Source organism: Rhododendron vialii, chromosome 2a (assembly GCF_030253575.1).
Source record: "Rhododendron vialii isolate Sample 1 chromosome 2a, ASM3025357v1".
NCBI lineage: Eukaryota > Viridiplantae > Streptophyta > Magnoliopsida > Ericales > Ericaceae > Rhododendron > Rhododendron vialii.
In genome coordinates this window covers 3,052,437-3,067,566 of record NC_080558.1, presented here as the reverse complement: position 1 = coordinate 3,067,566, position 15,130 = coordinate 3,052,437, and the positions used below count along the sequence as shown (strand labels likewise).

Sequence of the window (15,130 nt, the reverse complement as noted above, 5' to 3'; positions counted from 1 at the left end):
AAACGAGGGCACGCCAAGGGGTATGTTCCCCCACTTGAACGCGTGTTCCCATTCGAAATTAAAATAATCGTCTAGAAGAAATATTTTAAAATAAAATTATTAACAAACTAGCTCGATCATTCTAAAACTTTAATAATTTTGTTTGAGATTTTGTGCTCATTTTTATCTAATTTAACTTAAAATAAGCGTTATATACTTTTGTAGTTAGTAAGATATGTCTTAATTTTGTTACATGGGTTAGATGGGTTAATTTTATTATTATATACTTAATTTTGTGCTCATTTTTCTTTTGGTTACATGGGTTTGATTCCCCTATGCAACTCTTCTTCTTTCTTTTTTTAAATCCGAAACCTCCGAAAATAGATATGATATAAGATACTACATCCAATCCGGATTGAACTAAATATAATCAATTAAACACAGAAAGCAAAACTTAGTGTCTAAAACCCTACGCGCGAGCATCGTGCTCCATTCACGTACTACAGATGCAGACCTACTAGAGACTGGTAGTGGAGTTAGTCATCTAGACACCGAGCTCCCTCAAAATGGTTGAGGTCCCTATCAAAAATTGCAACGAACACCGACAAAACCCAGACAAGAAATCAACCAAACAGGCTAGATGTCTAACCTGTTTGGTTATGTTTCATTTTTCATAGTAACATATGGAGCTTTTTTTTCTTTTCTTTTTTTTTTCTTTTCTTTTTTTTAAGGTTTAAGATGAGGTGCCTGTAAACCGCGTATTAACTACCACTGCCGTCCGTTTTGCTTCTGGATAGGCGCTGCGTCTACGCACGCGTATTACGTACAAGGTGACCATCTAAGTAATTTACCCTCAGACCTCATACACAGAGAAAGCATCCAACACAAGTATATTCAACACAAGAGATAAGTTATCCACGGCTCCGCACAATCTCGTCTGTCCAGTTCGGCAATCAAAATTGGTTTGCAATCCGAATCGTCCAAAATACTTTTGGATAAGTAAGATTGATCCGTAAAAAAGTTTTTTTTTTTTTATTTTATACGATACAACACTCCGTTGCTTAGGTGGGCAATCAAACTTTCCAAAAGAAATGGATTTCACGAAAGAACCGTGCTAATGACACGGACTATTGTGCACAGATTTTTTGTGTGGCCTACACAAATAATTCGCTCCGTTCATTAATTTATATTTTTTTTAGAGATTCTGTAAAAAACCAGCTCGATAGAATACATTTATCTGCCTGATCTAATCTCATAACTTTCCATTCAGAATTCTAGGTGAATAAAAAGTTGTAAGATTGAATCAAACACTTACATGTATCCTATCGAGCTGATTTTTTATAAAGTCCATCAAAAAAATATTTTAAAAATTAATGAAAATATTTTAAAAATTAATGAACAAATCAAATCATTTATGTGGGACCCAAAAGTGGACCCACAAAAAATCTGTGCACAATAGTCTGTGTCGGCAGTGTTTCCGTTCACGAAATTGGATTGAGCTAGGAAAGTGCGAGGAAATGATTTGGCGGGTGTAATACAACACGTTTCATACGCGAATCAGCGTACGTACATTCCCCTACTAATGTCTGTGGCACTCTTTCTCTATCTATAAATACCCCACAGGAGATGCAGATAGCATTGCAACTCATCACATTTGCAGTTGTTTATTTGGAGAGAGAGAGAGAGATCTAAAACCTTCTTCACATTACAGAGAGAGAGAGAGAGAGAGAGAGAGAGAGAGAGAGAGAGAGAGAGAGAGATCTAAACCCTTCTTCACATTACTTTTCTCTGGTAAAAATCATTTTCCTTATCACCATTTTCTCTCTTCCTTTTCCACATGTACTAATCCAAATCTTGTTTTGTGTTTTTTGATCAAGACGACGACATGGTATTCCAAGCATGCTTCCATGATGACATGGAGTCATCCCTGCTTGATATTCCCAGTAACCCCCTGAGTGCTAAACCCTGCAGCCAAAAGAGATGGTCCAAGGCATTGTTTACCATCAAATGCTCATGGGCCTTCTCCTCCCCTGTTCAGGACTCATCAGACCAAGTTGTTATCGATGTCTTCGAACCCCACCTCCATTTTCCCACCATTGATCAACCAGCCCTCCTCACCCAGATCGTGAAGAAGAAAAATCTGGGCCAGCTGATTGCCCAATATAATGGAGTTGAGGGACTTGCTTCTCATCTGAACACAAATTTGGATGGTGGGATTGTTGGAGACGATGAGGATGTCTCGCGACGAATCCAAGAGTTTGGATCGAATACTTACCCAAGTCCGTCTGCGAAAAATCCCTTCTATTTCGTGTTCCAGGCTTTGAGAGATCCCACTGCTTTGGTACTTTTAGTAATTGCATCACTTTCCCTTGGATTTGGCATCAAGGAGAATGGCTTGGGAGAAGGATGGTACGTATTGTTGAAGGTTTAAGATTCTTAGTTTTCTGGCCTATTTCTTTCTTTGAAAATCTATCTAAATCCTAATAGGTACGATGGAGGAAGCATATTTGCTGCAGTGCTTCCAGGCATAGCAGTCTCCGCAATACGCAACTTCAGGAAAAACAGACAGCTTGTCAAGTTATCCAGAGCAATCAGCAAAATCCAAGTCGATGTTGTGAGAAGCGGAAGGCGGCAGCAAGTTTCCATTTTCAATATTGTTGTGGGAGATGTTGTTTACTTGAAGAAAGGAGACCAAATTCCAGCTGACGGATTTTTCATAGATGAGCACTCGTTGCTAGTAGAAGAATCAAGCATAACTGGAGAAAGCGACCCTGTCGAAGTTGATCTTCCACAGAATCCATTCTTGTTATCTGGCACCAAGGTATTTACTGAAGAAAATAGGGTCATGACACACTGCCTAAAATCCTTTCTGTAAAATTAAATAGCTTGGTGTCTGAATTTCCAACAGGTAGCTGATGGGGGTGGTCGAATGCTAGTCACCTCAGTTGGAATGAACACGACCTGGGGAGAAAACATGAACACAATCATCATGGACTCCAATGAACAAACCCCACTGAAATCTCAACTCAAGAGACTCACCTCATTACTCGAGAAAGTTGGTTTATCCGTTGCGTTCATAGTCTTCGTCATCTTACTAATCCAGTACTTCAGCGGAAACACAAAGGACGAGAACGGGAACACAGAGTACACCGGCAGCAAAACCAAAGCCAGCAACATCATAAACTCTGTCCTCGCAATCATAGCTGCTGCTGTAACGATAGTGGATGTTGCGATCCCAGAAAGGTTGCCTTTGGCTGTGACTCTCACTTTAGCTTATTCGAGGAGGCAGATGAGGAGTGATCACGCCATGATTCGGATTCGCAAGCTCTCTGCTTGCGAAACAGTTGGTTCGGCTACCACTATTTGTACTGACAAAACCGGAATGCTTACTCTTAACCAGATGAAGGTGACAGAGTTCTGGCTTGGGCAGGATTTTGTAAACGAAAACGGTTCGTCTTCTATTGCAAGCAGTGTAGTTGAATTACTTCACCAAAGTGTCGGTTTGAACACAACTGGTTGGGTTTGTAAGACTGTTTCAGGGTCTGAGTTTGAGGTCTCTGGTAGCCTTACGGAAAAGGCGATCCTTTCTTGGGCTGTTTTGGAACTGAAGATGGATATGGAGGGACTTAAGCAGAGTTGTGACATTCTACATGTTGATGCGTTTAATTCGATGAAGAAAAGGAGCGGTGTTTTGATGAGGAAGAAGGGAGAAAACACGATGAATCTCCACTGGAAAGGTGCAGCAGAGATGGTACTGGCTATGTGCTCGAATTACTACGATGTCAATGGAAACATCAAGGTCTTGGGAGATGTTGAAAGGAAGAAATTTGACGGGATAATTCAAGGAATGGTGGCTAAAAGCTTGCGATGGATCGCTTTTGCACACAAGCAAGTTCCAGAGAAAGTAAATGAAGGGGAAAAGACCCAAATGAACATAGAGGAGAAAAGCTTGACCCTTTTGGGAATAGTGGGTTTGAACTATCCATGTCCACCGGGTGTGAAAAAAGCCATCGAAGAGTGTCAACACGCGGGAGTGAACGTGAAAATGATCACGGGTGACAATATTTTCTTAGCTAAAGCTATAGCAACCGAATGTGGGATACTGAAACCTAATCAGGACATGGAAAGCGGAGCAGTAGTAGAAGGGGTGGAATTCAGAAACTACAGTCCGGAGGAACGAACGGAGAAAATTGACAAAATTTGCGTGATGGCGAGTTCTTCTGCATTTGACAAACTCCTAATGGTGCAATGCTTAAAACAAAAAGGCCACGTGGTGGCAGTCACTGGAGATGGAACCAACGACGCACCAGCACTAAAAAAAGCCGACATAGGCCTATTAATGGGGAAACAAGGGACCGAAGTGGCGAAAGAGAGCTCTGACATTGTCATCTTAGATGACAATTTCGTGTATGTGGCAACTGTTTTAAGGTGGGGAAGATGTGTTTATACCAACATTCAGAAATTCATTCAGTTTCAGCTTACTGTGAATGTTGCTGCCCTTATCATCAACTTTGTGGCGGCGATTTCAGCTGGTGGGGTCCCGCTTTCCGCCCTCCAATTGTTATGGCTCAACTTCATTATGGACACTTTGGGTGCTTTAGCTTTAGCCACTGGAAAACCCACAAAAGAACTAATGGAGAAACCACCGGTGGGTCGAACAAAGCCCCTTACAACCAACGTTATGTGGAGGAACCTACTCTGCCAGGCATTTTACCAAACTGCCGTGATGCTTATCTTACAATTCAAAGGCAGAGCGATTTTCAATGTGAGTGCGGATGTGAATTACACTCTGATGTTCAATGTTTTCGTGTTGTGTCAAGTTTTCAATGAATTCAACGCGAGGAAGCTCGAGAAGAAGAATGTGTTTGAAGGAATTCAAAAGAACAAGCTGTTTTTGGGGATTGTCGGGGTGACAATTATGCTTCAGGTGGTGATGGTCGAGTTTCTGAAGACATTTGCAGATACGGAACGGTTGAGTTGGTGGCAGTGGGGGCTTTGTGTTGGGTTTGCTTCAGTTTCTTGGCCACTTGGGTGGGTTGTCAAGTGGATTCCTGTTCCACAGAAACCGTTTCTTTTGGGGGAGGGGGTTTCGCTTCCGGAGTTAGATCTGGCATCCACCACCAACTCCGGTGACAAGGTTCCACTCCTCCCTCAAACATCCTTCTCTTTGATGCCGTCGGAGTTAGATCCGGCATCGGCCACCAACTCTGGTGACGAGGTCCACTCCTCCCTCATACATCTTTCCCTTTGATGCCATTGGAGTTAGAATTGGCAAAGCAACAGAGCAACAGAGATGACAAAACAGCAGAGCTGACAGGACCGGCAGTCGATGGTGAAAACCTAATAGGAGGTTCTTTTCTTTCTGTATAGTGTTTTGTTCTCCTCTCTCTCTCTTCGTGGATTCTTTTGTTTTCTCCTTTTACGTAGCTTTTTGCATCTTTATATGATAGTGTGTTTTTTGTGTCTTAACGAATTTCAGTTGTGATGGTTTTGGGTACTCATTTGTTGGGGTCTTTACTTAACCTGAAATACAATTAACGCGGTCGATGAAGCGGTCTCTAGAGTGATCTCCAGATCTGGTGTTCCACTATGAATCATCTTCCCAAACAACAAAAGGAAAAACGGCCGAAGAAAAGGAGAACAAGATATATATATTAGTCTCTAAAAACGTACTTCACCAACATATCCATGTGATACAGTGCACAATTTCAAGCTGCCATCTTTGGAGCTCTAATGACAGCCACGAGGCCAAATCTGCCTCATGATTTATTCAAGATCTGGACACTGAATCTTTACAACCTTTGAACAAATAACCCAATGGAGAGTGAATATAGTTTTCAGTTTCTCCCAAACTAAAACATAATCTAAAAGCAAATCCTTCTAAGCAGGCACAGGTTTAGCGACTTTACCATTACCGGTGGGAGCCAAACTGTCGTAGTATTCTACCAACACCTTCCAACCACCGGGACACATAAACCCATCCGGAGGGTTCTCTCCGCTCTTTGCTAGCGCTCGCATCTGTGGTATTCAAGCAACCAATCAACTGAGTAATAGTGTCTACATGTAACACCACCAATGTAGTGCGCTTCTTGTCTTTTTCAGTTAGGTTGATTCATCAAAATGAAAGCTATGTTTGCATGAGTCAGATTTGAAGTGAAGGGTTACCTTAATCAAAATATAGGAAGATTACCTACTGGATGTAGACTGATAATTATAAAGGCAAAGTCCACTTTGACCCCTTATGGCTTGGACCATGTGCGGATACACCCCCTTATGGTTGAAAAGTATGCACATAACACCCTGTGGTTTGTGAAATGTGCAGACACACCCCCCGCCGTCATATTTTCCATCCATATTATCATACATAGCATTAAAAGACTTTTTTTCGTCACCTCTCTCTCTCTCTCTCTCCCTCCTTCGCTCCCTCCCTCATTTTCTCTCTTCCTCTCCCCCACCGTCAAAAGCTGTAGTAGACCCCATTTCCAAAAAATTTGAAATATCATCGGGGGCAGGAGGGAGTTTGGTGCGATTGTGGTTGATGGAGGAAGTGGAGGCATGGGAGGGAAAAGGATTGAAGGAGGAGGCGGCGGTAACACCAATTTGAAGGATTGAAGGAAGGGATAAAGAAAAGGGCAAAAGGGTATTTTCCTCTTATATTTTTTTTCCCAAAATTCAAAATTTTGTTGATATGGATGGAAAACATGACGGCAAGGGGTGTGTTTGCACATTTCACAAACCACATGGTGTTATGTGCTCACTTTTGAACCACAAGGGGTGTATCCACACATGGCCCAAACCACGGGGGGTCAAAGTGGATTTGCCCTAATTATTAAGTAGATGAATACACACAGATAGAAAAGATGTATTTTGTTGAAATTCATGCAAAGTAAAGGTAGATTACTAGGGTAGAGAGATTCAAACTAACTCTTGTCGAAGTCATTTCAAATTAGACAATCTAAATCTCTGCAATCCATTTTGAAATGGAGACTTAAAAATGATTTAGTGGATACAAATACAAAGCAAATAAGTGATGCAAAATCTGTTAGTTTCAAACCCGTAAACCCAAAGGCAGCCCAAGGCATTTCCAAGTCCAAGGAATCATTTTTTGTCTTTTGACATGTTTTAGCCACTTTTCAGATAGAAATATAAGTTGGTGCTACTACGAGTCTGAAAGTACCTTTGTTCCTGAAATGAACAGAAAGTCCTGAGACCTTGAAGGATCAAAGAATGCCATCTTACCCTGAGTCTTATCATATGCAGCCACCTGCAGTTGTACATAACATCAATGAATAGTCAAGGTCTCACTAATTTGAAGGACAAGTGCAATCCCTTGTGTGTTTCCAGTAATTTAGCGCTAACCACTGCTTTTAAAAGTTGGCTTTCCAAGATTTTTTATGCTGAAAAGGCAGCTATGTTGAAAACTCAGAAAGTGAGACTAAGTTCCCAAAGGGCTTTCGAAGTACAATTTTTCCTAAGAATGTAATTTCAAATTGAAACTAAATAAGCTTCAATTAAAGGGGGTACAAAACATGAAAACCAGGATAGACTGTAAATTAATAGGTATATGGTGATTTGCACACCTTGAAAGGCAGGATGTTTAGCCTTTCCAATCCAGGAGCCATGCCCAGGACCTTCTTCCCATGGTCAGCATCATATAAATCTCTTTTCTCAACTGGATGGCTCATACCAGCTGGGTCCCGACCAACGATATAAAAGTTGGCCCCCGCATTAATCCGAGCCTTTGCATGCCACTGCACTTCTGTAGGACCCGCATAGTGCATTGGTGATGGGAATATAGAAACCACAGTTGTCTCTGGATCAAGAACACCGTCTTCCAGAACCTGAGAAACCAGTTTAAATTGGCAAGCAAAATGAGCAAAGGAGGCAAATAGCCGTGCTCAGCAGAGCTCATTTCACAGTCCCTCGATGTCTATATTTCCCCAAACAGGAGACACAATACTAAAAATAATTTTACAATGTTTGCATGCCTTTTCCCATTACTTTTCCTTTCCCTCCACTAATCCAGGATCCAAACACAGCTCTGAACAGAAGTTACAGAACTAAGGGGACAAAAACCTAAGTCTGCCTTAGGCTCCATGTCCAAAAGAAAGGTTTGAGTATAATATCCACAACAAAACCACATACAAGAATAAGCCCAGATTTTAAGACTAATACAGGCCAATACTGACCTCAAGTTCCACTGAAAATTACCCAATTTTTTTATTTGTTAAAGCCCCCTTTACCGATGACTTTTTAAAAACCGAATTCCTAAAACCACAATCCTAAATGGAGTTAATTACATAACAGATTATATGTAACAAACACAGTATCACGATGCAAAGCAAAAAACTGCCTCTGCTTGCAAAAAACAAATAAAAAATGTTCACTGAGAAATTTGACTTTAGACGCCAAATTGTATTGGGACGACAGCGCTTTTATCTCCAACCTATGTAGCATGGACATGTCACAGACACGACACCGACACACATATTTCCAAAAAATGGGGGACTCAACATGTTGGGGGGACACGTTGATGTATGCATATATATTCGTGTGTATATATGTATATATATACAAATTCTACGTACATCGACACTTCGCCAGAAGCAACGTACCGGTGTCCAACGCGTATCCGACTCTTAATCTCATAATGTCTTATTTTTTTTCAATAGTTAGGGGTGGGACACTCTTCGACAGTCCAAGGACACTTTAGGGACACTTTCATGATTGTCTTTAAAGTGTCCCGAAGTGTCCGTAAAGTGTTTTTTGTGTCTTTACAGTATCGGGAGAGTGTTCAACCCCAAATATTGGGAAACAAAAAAATAGGACACTTTGAGATTAAGTGTCAGACACGTGTCCGACACTGACACTTTGCTTCCAACGAAGTGTCGGTGCTACATAGTCTCCAACCTAGGTCTTGTCAATCAATCCACGTACGAGAAAAAGAAAAAGGAAAAAGAAAAAGCCACACGGCCAAAGATAATAGCATATGAACCTTTTTATGCTGCTTCATTCTCCAACTAAGGGGAACATCATCCGCCTTTGTGTACCCTCCCAACGGATGAAGCAATAGCACAGGATTCTTGTATCCCATCTCAAGTAGCCGACGACGTGTGTCTGTCATAAGCAAAGCATGCCCATTGTGCACAGGGTTCCTTAGTTGGAAAGCAAACACAGCATCAGCATTACGCCTTTTGAATTCCTCACGGAGTTCTGCAGGAGACATTCGGAAGCAATCAAGACCGTCGTTGTACTTGATCGGCTCTATCACCTCTAAGTCACCTCCAATGAGCCAGTTCCCAGCATTGGTGATTGCTTCCTCAACATAAGGTAAACCAGGGGCAGTTGTACCCCAAGTTCTTGCTATTCGTTCTTCTTTGTTGTGCTTGTAGATCTCAATACTAGAGATATTCATTGCATAAAGGGAGAGCACGTTAGAAACTCTTGGCAACCCATTGGTTTACACGATTATTAACTAAATGGTATTGTAAATTATAAATAAATATAGACAAATATGATTCATAAAGAGTACATAAAACAAACAGGCGAACATCGAATTTTTTTGATAAAACACGGGCTTGAACCAAACATTGAAATCCAGTCATACCAACGATAGCACATACTCAGTGAAGTAGATTCTTATGTCCAATGGAAGGTGTCCATATTTACGGGAGGAGTCAGGAGAGTACTTCGATAATTTTGCCTAATTCCCTGAAGTGACTGGCAATTAAGTAGAAGCGATTTTGACTAGAATACTGGATATTATTTCATTCACTCACCAACTAAAATGTATGTGAAGCGAATTGGCTTGAGAAGAAATAACTCCTACTCTTCAAGGTTCATCGATTCTGCAATTTACGGGAATAATTTCACTGCAATAATATAGGATGAATCCATGGAGTGGATAGAAATAGGGAGCTTGACAAAATTCTTAGACTTTCTTGTTGATATCCAAAGCATACTGAGCATCTCAGAAATATATAAAGGGATATGTACTGCAGAGGCCGCAATAATGTATTGAGGAAAACAAAAGGAATGGTAAATTGCAGGGTAAGACCGAGCTCATTGATAAGTGTATCATACTCAAAAGGGCCCAAGGACTCAATTTGATCACTTGAAAGTTGTTTGGAATCTGCATGCTTTTCACTAAATTGATGCATGCTTAAATTTGTTAAATCCATGACGGGCATCCGACTCCTACGTGCGGGTAATGTTACCACCGGAAAAATTTATAAAACATGAAGAACACATTAACGTCTCTGATTTGCTCAGTGAGGATAAGAATATGGAATATGAAGCATTCATAGACAACAATACTTCAGGACTTTTCTTCAAATTGAAAATGCACGACAAATAATTGAATTCATAGGTGGTTATTAGTACAAAACTATATTAAACATGTACCCACATAACCAATATCTGCAAATCTCATCACCCTGACTCTATCTCAATACATTTTCACTCTACTTTCTCACTTCCAAGAGCCCATTGTCTAAGCTACTACCTAACCTGAAAACTTACCAAGCTTCTAAAGTTAAACTATCCCACAGGCCACCGTTCAACCTAAGGAAGTTCTTAAGATTACTGTAAGGACACGTGCACTTTCCAACTTCATAGAACTTAAGTCCAAATCCTACACTCAACAATCCCATTTTAAACTACTCCTACCAAAAAAAGAACATTGATTTCTGTCCGCCGCCCTCCTCATGGAGCCGTACGTGGACGTTACGGGCCTTACGGCTCATACATCTCCCAGCCAGCAAGCAGTTATCCTTCCTTTACTCAAACATCTAATTTAGAGAATGCTTAATCTTCAGAAATAACTAAATCTCCACATGTCACTTTGCCAATCTAATTTGTATATTTGTAGATCAGAACAACAGCATAATCATTGAATCTTAAAAATGAAGCATCAAAACTATCAGATGACTAATAGCAACCCGCTTCTACTGATTTCATACAAATGACTTTAGTTTTGTTTCAGACCATCTTTCACTGAACCTCTTTCTTTTAACTTCTGGTGGATATTTGTTAGTTTACAGATTCACCTTAATTCTAATAATCCAAAAATTAAAACATATGAATGAAATGTCTAATGTCTACAAAGGACCCCAAAAAATTCGATATGATAAAACTTCAGTCCATATTGTCTTATTTCAGTCACAAACTGAAAAGTTAAAAACTGTTTTAAGCACAAAAAAAAACCCTTAACCATGTAAAAAACCTAACCAGAACACAATCTAGATAAACCCAACCCGGCCCCCCCTCCCAAAAAAAAAAAAAGAAATAAAAAGATTTTTGCACCCCACTTTTTTTACAATATAAACTACAAAATTTGTTTCCAGCACAGAATTGGAGACCCTGTAGTGCGCCTCTGCCTATGCACTACAGGGCTATAGTGCATCATTCTAGCGGTCCAAAAGTGTTTTCAATGGGCCGGATTTAAAAGGACTCTTCCAGTCTCCTCCGGGAAAATGTGTTATTACAACCGTCCATCTCAACAATCACGATACCCTTCGAGCGAAGAGACCTTCTCCCGGACTGAAAAAAACCCGAAAAAACCGACTGATTGATTGGGGTGATGGCGGAATTTTTCTGGACCGAACCGAACTGAACCGATCCGAAATCGGTTCGGTCTCGGTTTCCCGGAATTCTCGCCGGACCGAACCGAACGACTATATATTTTATATATTTTACATATATACACTTTAAATTAAATGAAAATTTTATATTTCGGGTGGACGGAAATCACCAACCGGACCGACCCCACCCCACCCCAAACCGAACTCAACTCAACTCAACTCAACTCAACTTTGGTCGAGATCGGTCCTGAAAATATTTGAACCAAACCGAACTGAATCGGTCTTCGGAAATTTCACCCCGAAACCAAAATCACCACTATTTACAACAGAGACAACTTTTAAGTACATTTATGGAAGCGTACGTGAATTTTTTTTTTTTGCTCAGCGTATTTGAAAAATAATTACTCAAAACAAAAGAGTAAATGTTTTTTACCCTCTATTTTTTTTATTTTATAAATGCACTCTAAGATATACTCCCATCATTTATTGCGTAAATTATGAACTGCATTTTTAGAAACATTGGTGTGCAAAAATCTTTCTCCAACAAAAACCAGACCGTAACCGAATAAGAAACGGAAAAGACCCAAACGCCCTTACTTGCTAAGAATAGCCAGCGGGTCACCCCCGTCATCAACCAGGGCCACCCGGGTCGACTCCCCGATCCGCCCCTTCTGCTCGTCGTCAACCGCGAGCACGATCGGCACCGACATGTTCACGACGGCGCCGTTCTCAACTCTCAGGGAGTTGAAATGAAGTGTTTGGAGGAACTCGGACTCTCTCATGAACCCTTTAAGCGGGTTAGCCCACCCTTCGCTGAGAACGTGGACCCACTCCAGATCGATCCGGGTCAGCCCGATTCGAGGCAGGGACAGGGCCTGTCTCTTCTTGGACTCCCTCTGGGTTTCCTCGACGAGGAGTGAGACGAGTTTTCCTCCATCCGGGTCGATGAGGCTGCATTGGATTCGGGTCCTTCTGGGGGGTTTGAGGAGAGAGACGGGGAGGTGGGAGAAATGGGTTTTGTTAGGTTTGGGGAGAGAGAGAGAGGGAGGTGGGGTTTTGAGGAGGGAGGAGGACATGGATGGCATTGGAGGTGGAGACCGATTGATTAAGGTCTGCATCTGATTGGTTTCTGTGTAATTAGAGAGTCCGGTGCCTTGTACGGATTCAAATTTAAGATTTTTTGGGTTTGATTTTTGGATTACTATAATGGGATTACTATATTCATTCTTCAGACAGTTCATTCTTTAGACACCCACTCCAACTTGGGACGATGAACCTGGACAGTTTTCCTGAACTATCTGCATTTAATCACAGTTAAGGGAGTGATTTCGAAAGGATTGATTATCATACGGAATGGGGCACCCTACTCCACAACATAAAGGTGGGAGGGGAAATCCCAAAAAGACCCTTTGTTGTTGTTTGGGTGGGATCTTTATATCGGGTTAGTGTCCAATCCAGTTTATTACCCTTCAGTTCGGTCCAGTTTTGGGCCATAGCCCACAACAATGATTAGAAACATTTGTTTTTTAGAGTATCTCTCGTGGTTCAACTTAACTATTTGATAGAGACGAAATTGTAGAAATCAGATTCCAATTGAACCCGCCAACCCGGGGATCCTGTTGTCCATCCGAGCCATTCAATTCTGGCAATAGACGATTCAGATTTTGTCTCGATAATAAACGAATGGATGACTGAGATCTATTCGGCTGAGATAAAATTTGAGCCGTCCATTGCCGAAATGGACGACCCAGATAAAATAAAGGACAACACCCATGTTGTCCCGGGGTCCGAGTTCATTTTAATTGTTTAAACAAAAATGCTACTTACACAACCGTTGTGTTGGTTGTGTGTGTAATTCTGACTGTCCAGATGTATTTGGACGGTCTAGATTTAAAAAAAAAATTTCCATGGATAAGTTTAACATAACCGTTGTATTTTACATAACCGTTGTGTGTGTAGCACTTTTGATGTTTAAATGAGCATGCTATTTTTGGATGAGTTTTTGAAAAATTTTGTAAGGTTATGAGTAGAGAGAGAAATGAGAGTAATAATTAGAAAAAAATAGAAAGAAAAATGAAAATAATAATTAGAGATAGAAGTGAATAATAATTGAACGTAGAAATAATGAATATTTTTTGAGTGGAGAATATTTTTTAAGAAAACAATCCAAACAAAGCATGCATTTCTCGCTCTTAAAAACAAAAAACAACCTCCACTCACGTACGTCTTTTTCACCACGTAGATGGTCTTGCATTATTACTCCTAAACAAAAGATACTCCACTACTCCTCCTTTTATCAGAGAAGAGAAAATCTTTTTACGGCTGTTCCGTAAATAAGAAGTTATAGAGCTCAATCATGACGATCCAAATTGAAAATCAATTATTGGTAATAGTTGATTGTGATTAACTTTTCTCTGAATTTTTTTTATTAAAATCTAAACCGTTTAAAATCAAAATGAATACACGAGATTGAACAACTCCGTAAACAGACTCCGTGAAAAAGGCTCATTAGAGAATCCAGAGAGTGATCTTCCTTGTCAAGAATCCAACGACGGGACGCGAAAGATACGGATTAACCTTCTTTTCCTACTAATTTCTCAATATGTCCCACGAAAAGAACACTTTTATAAAAAGATGCGAATTTGGTCGGACAAAATAAATTGAAGGACAACTCATGTAAAAGATGGGTTTGGATTAAAAAATCAAGCGATTTATTTTCTGTCTCTATTTAATTATTATTATTTTTTTGCATTTGTTTATTTTGCATCAAATTCTTGTGACTTATTAATTTACCTCAATGAGAGGAATTGAAAAAGTATAACATTATAATCGAATCTTATAATTTTTTGAATAAAGCGAAAAATTCAAAAAGACAATTTCTGATCTTCTTGACTTATTTTGTCTTTTTAAAAAATTATGAGTTTCGATCAATTTTTTTCTATTTTTTTTATTTCTCTTGATGAGAAGAATCAATAAGTCACAAAAGTTTGACGCAAAATTATCAATTACAAAAAAAAAATTGAATAAGTACAAAAAAAATAAGTTATTTTGAGCCAAATCCACCCTTTATGCATGATACGAAATCAATAAAATGTATCTCAAGTTTTCTTTTTTGTTCCAGTACTTTCTTCCTTTCTGGCCCTTTCTTTTGGTTTTACAACAATGTTACACACGCCCATCCCCTTACAACATGCATCTCTCGCCGTCCATCTCAGCAATCAATGATCCGAATTTTTAAAAACAACTTTTATCGGTAAAAGAAATAGTCCTTTTTTTTTGTATTCGGTAAAAAGATAGATTTCATTAACTCAAAACACAAGTACTGAGTCAATAGGAACTTGGGAACACCGGTCTGACCACTCAAGACCCTCATCTCCTAACTATACAGAAGAACTAATTTAGACTCAACATGCTGAGCCCAACTAGGAAGATAAAAACACCTAAAACCCGAAGTTGGTAAAAAACCAACAACGAGACCCAAAAAAAAACCCAAACACCTAAAAACGGGCCAGGCCCAACACCAAAACAACCACCCAAAACCAAACCCTGCAAAACAAAACGCACAGCCA

At 40.0% G+C, this 15,130-nt stretch overlaps 2 protein-coding genes across 4 annotated transcripts; one reads left to right on the top strand and one right to left on the bottom strand.

Moving 5' to 3' along the window:
- Positions 1-1,619: 1,619 nt before the first annotated feature.
- LOC131316776 (putative calcium-transporting ATPase 13, plasma membrane-type) lies at positions 1,620-5,480 on the top strand. 3 transcript variants are annotated; one of them, XM_058346219.1, is made up of 4 exons: positions 1,620-1,638; positions 1,709-2,388; positions 2,467-2,800; positions 2,888-5,480. In XM_058346219.1, the coding sequence occupies exons 2-4, from the start codon at positions 1,865-1,867 to the stop codon at positions 5,228-5,230; spliced, it is 3,201 nt and encodes a 1,066-aa protein (XP_058202202.1). In that variant the 5' UTR covers positions 1,620-1,638; positions 1,709-1,864; the 3' UTR covers positions 5,231-5,480. The 3 variants fall into 3 exon arrangements, with proteins under 3 accessions (XP_058202202.1, XP_058202203.1, XP_058202204.1); XM_058346221.1 differs by lacking the exon at positions 1,620-1,638 and having other exon boundaries at positions 1,715-1,770; positions 1,857-2,388; XM_058346220.1 differs by lacking the exon at positions 1,620-1,638 and having other exon boundaries at positions 1,707-2,388.
- Positions 5,481-5,610: 130 nt separating this feature from the next.
- On the bottom strand, positions 5,611-12,909 carry LOC131316783 (ATP sulfurylase 1, chloroplastic-like). The gene is made up of 5 exons (XM_058346230.1): positions 12,159-12,909; positions 8,975-9,380; positions 7,560-7,820; positions 7,157-7,243; positions 5,611-5,997 (listed from the first exon to the last, which is right to left on the bottom strand). Exons 1-5 carry the CDS (start codon positions 12,800-12,802, stop codon positions 5,860-5,862), a joined length of 1,536 nt encoding a protein of 511 aa, XP_058202213.1. The 5' UTR covers positions 12,803-12,909; the 3' UTR covers positions 5,611-5,859.
- Positions 12,910-15,130: the final 2,221 nt, after the last annotated feature.

Bases quoted from the DNA above. Each gene is read 5' to 3' on its own strand.
- LOC131316776 (XM_058346219.1), top strand. From the start codon at position 1,865: ATGGTATTCCAAGCATGCTTCCATGATGACATGGAGTCATCCCTGCTT. The intron at 2,389-2,466 runs GTACGTATTGTT...AAATCCTAATAG, and splicing joins AATGGCTTGGGAGAAGGATG to GTACGATGGAGGAAGCATAT. The intron at 2,801-2,887 runs GTATTTACTGAA...AATTTCCAACAG, and splicing joins TCTTGTTATCTGGCACCAAG to GTAGCTGATGGGGGTGGTCG.
- LOC131316783 (XM_058346230.1), bottom strand. From the start codon at position 12,802: ATGAACTGTCTGAAGAATGAATATAGTAATCCCATTATAGTAATCCAA. The intron at 9,381-12,158 runs GTAAGGGCGTTT...GAATATCTCTAG, and splicing joins CCGCTGGCTATTCTTAGCAA to TATTGAGATCTACAAGCACA. The intron at 5,998-7,156 runs GTACTTTCAGAC...TGAATACCACAG, and splicing joins TGTTCATTTCAGGAACAAAG to ATGCGAGCGCTAGCAAAGAG.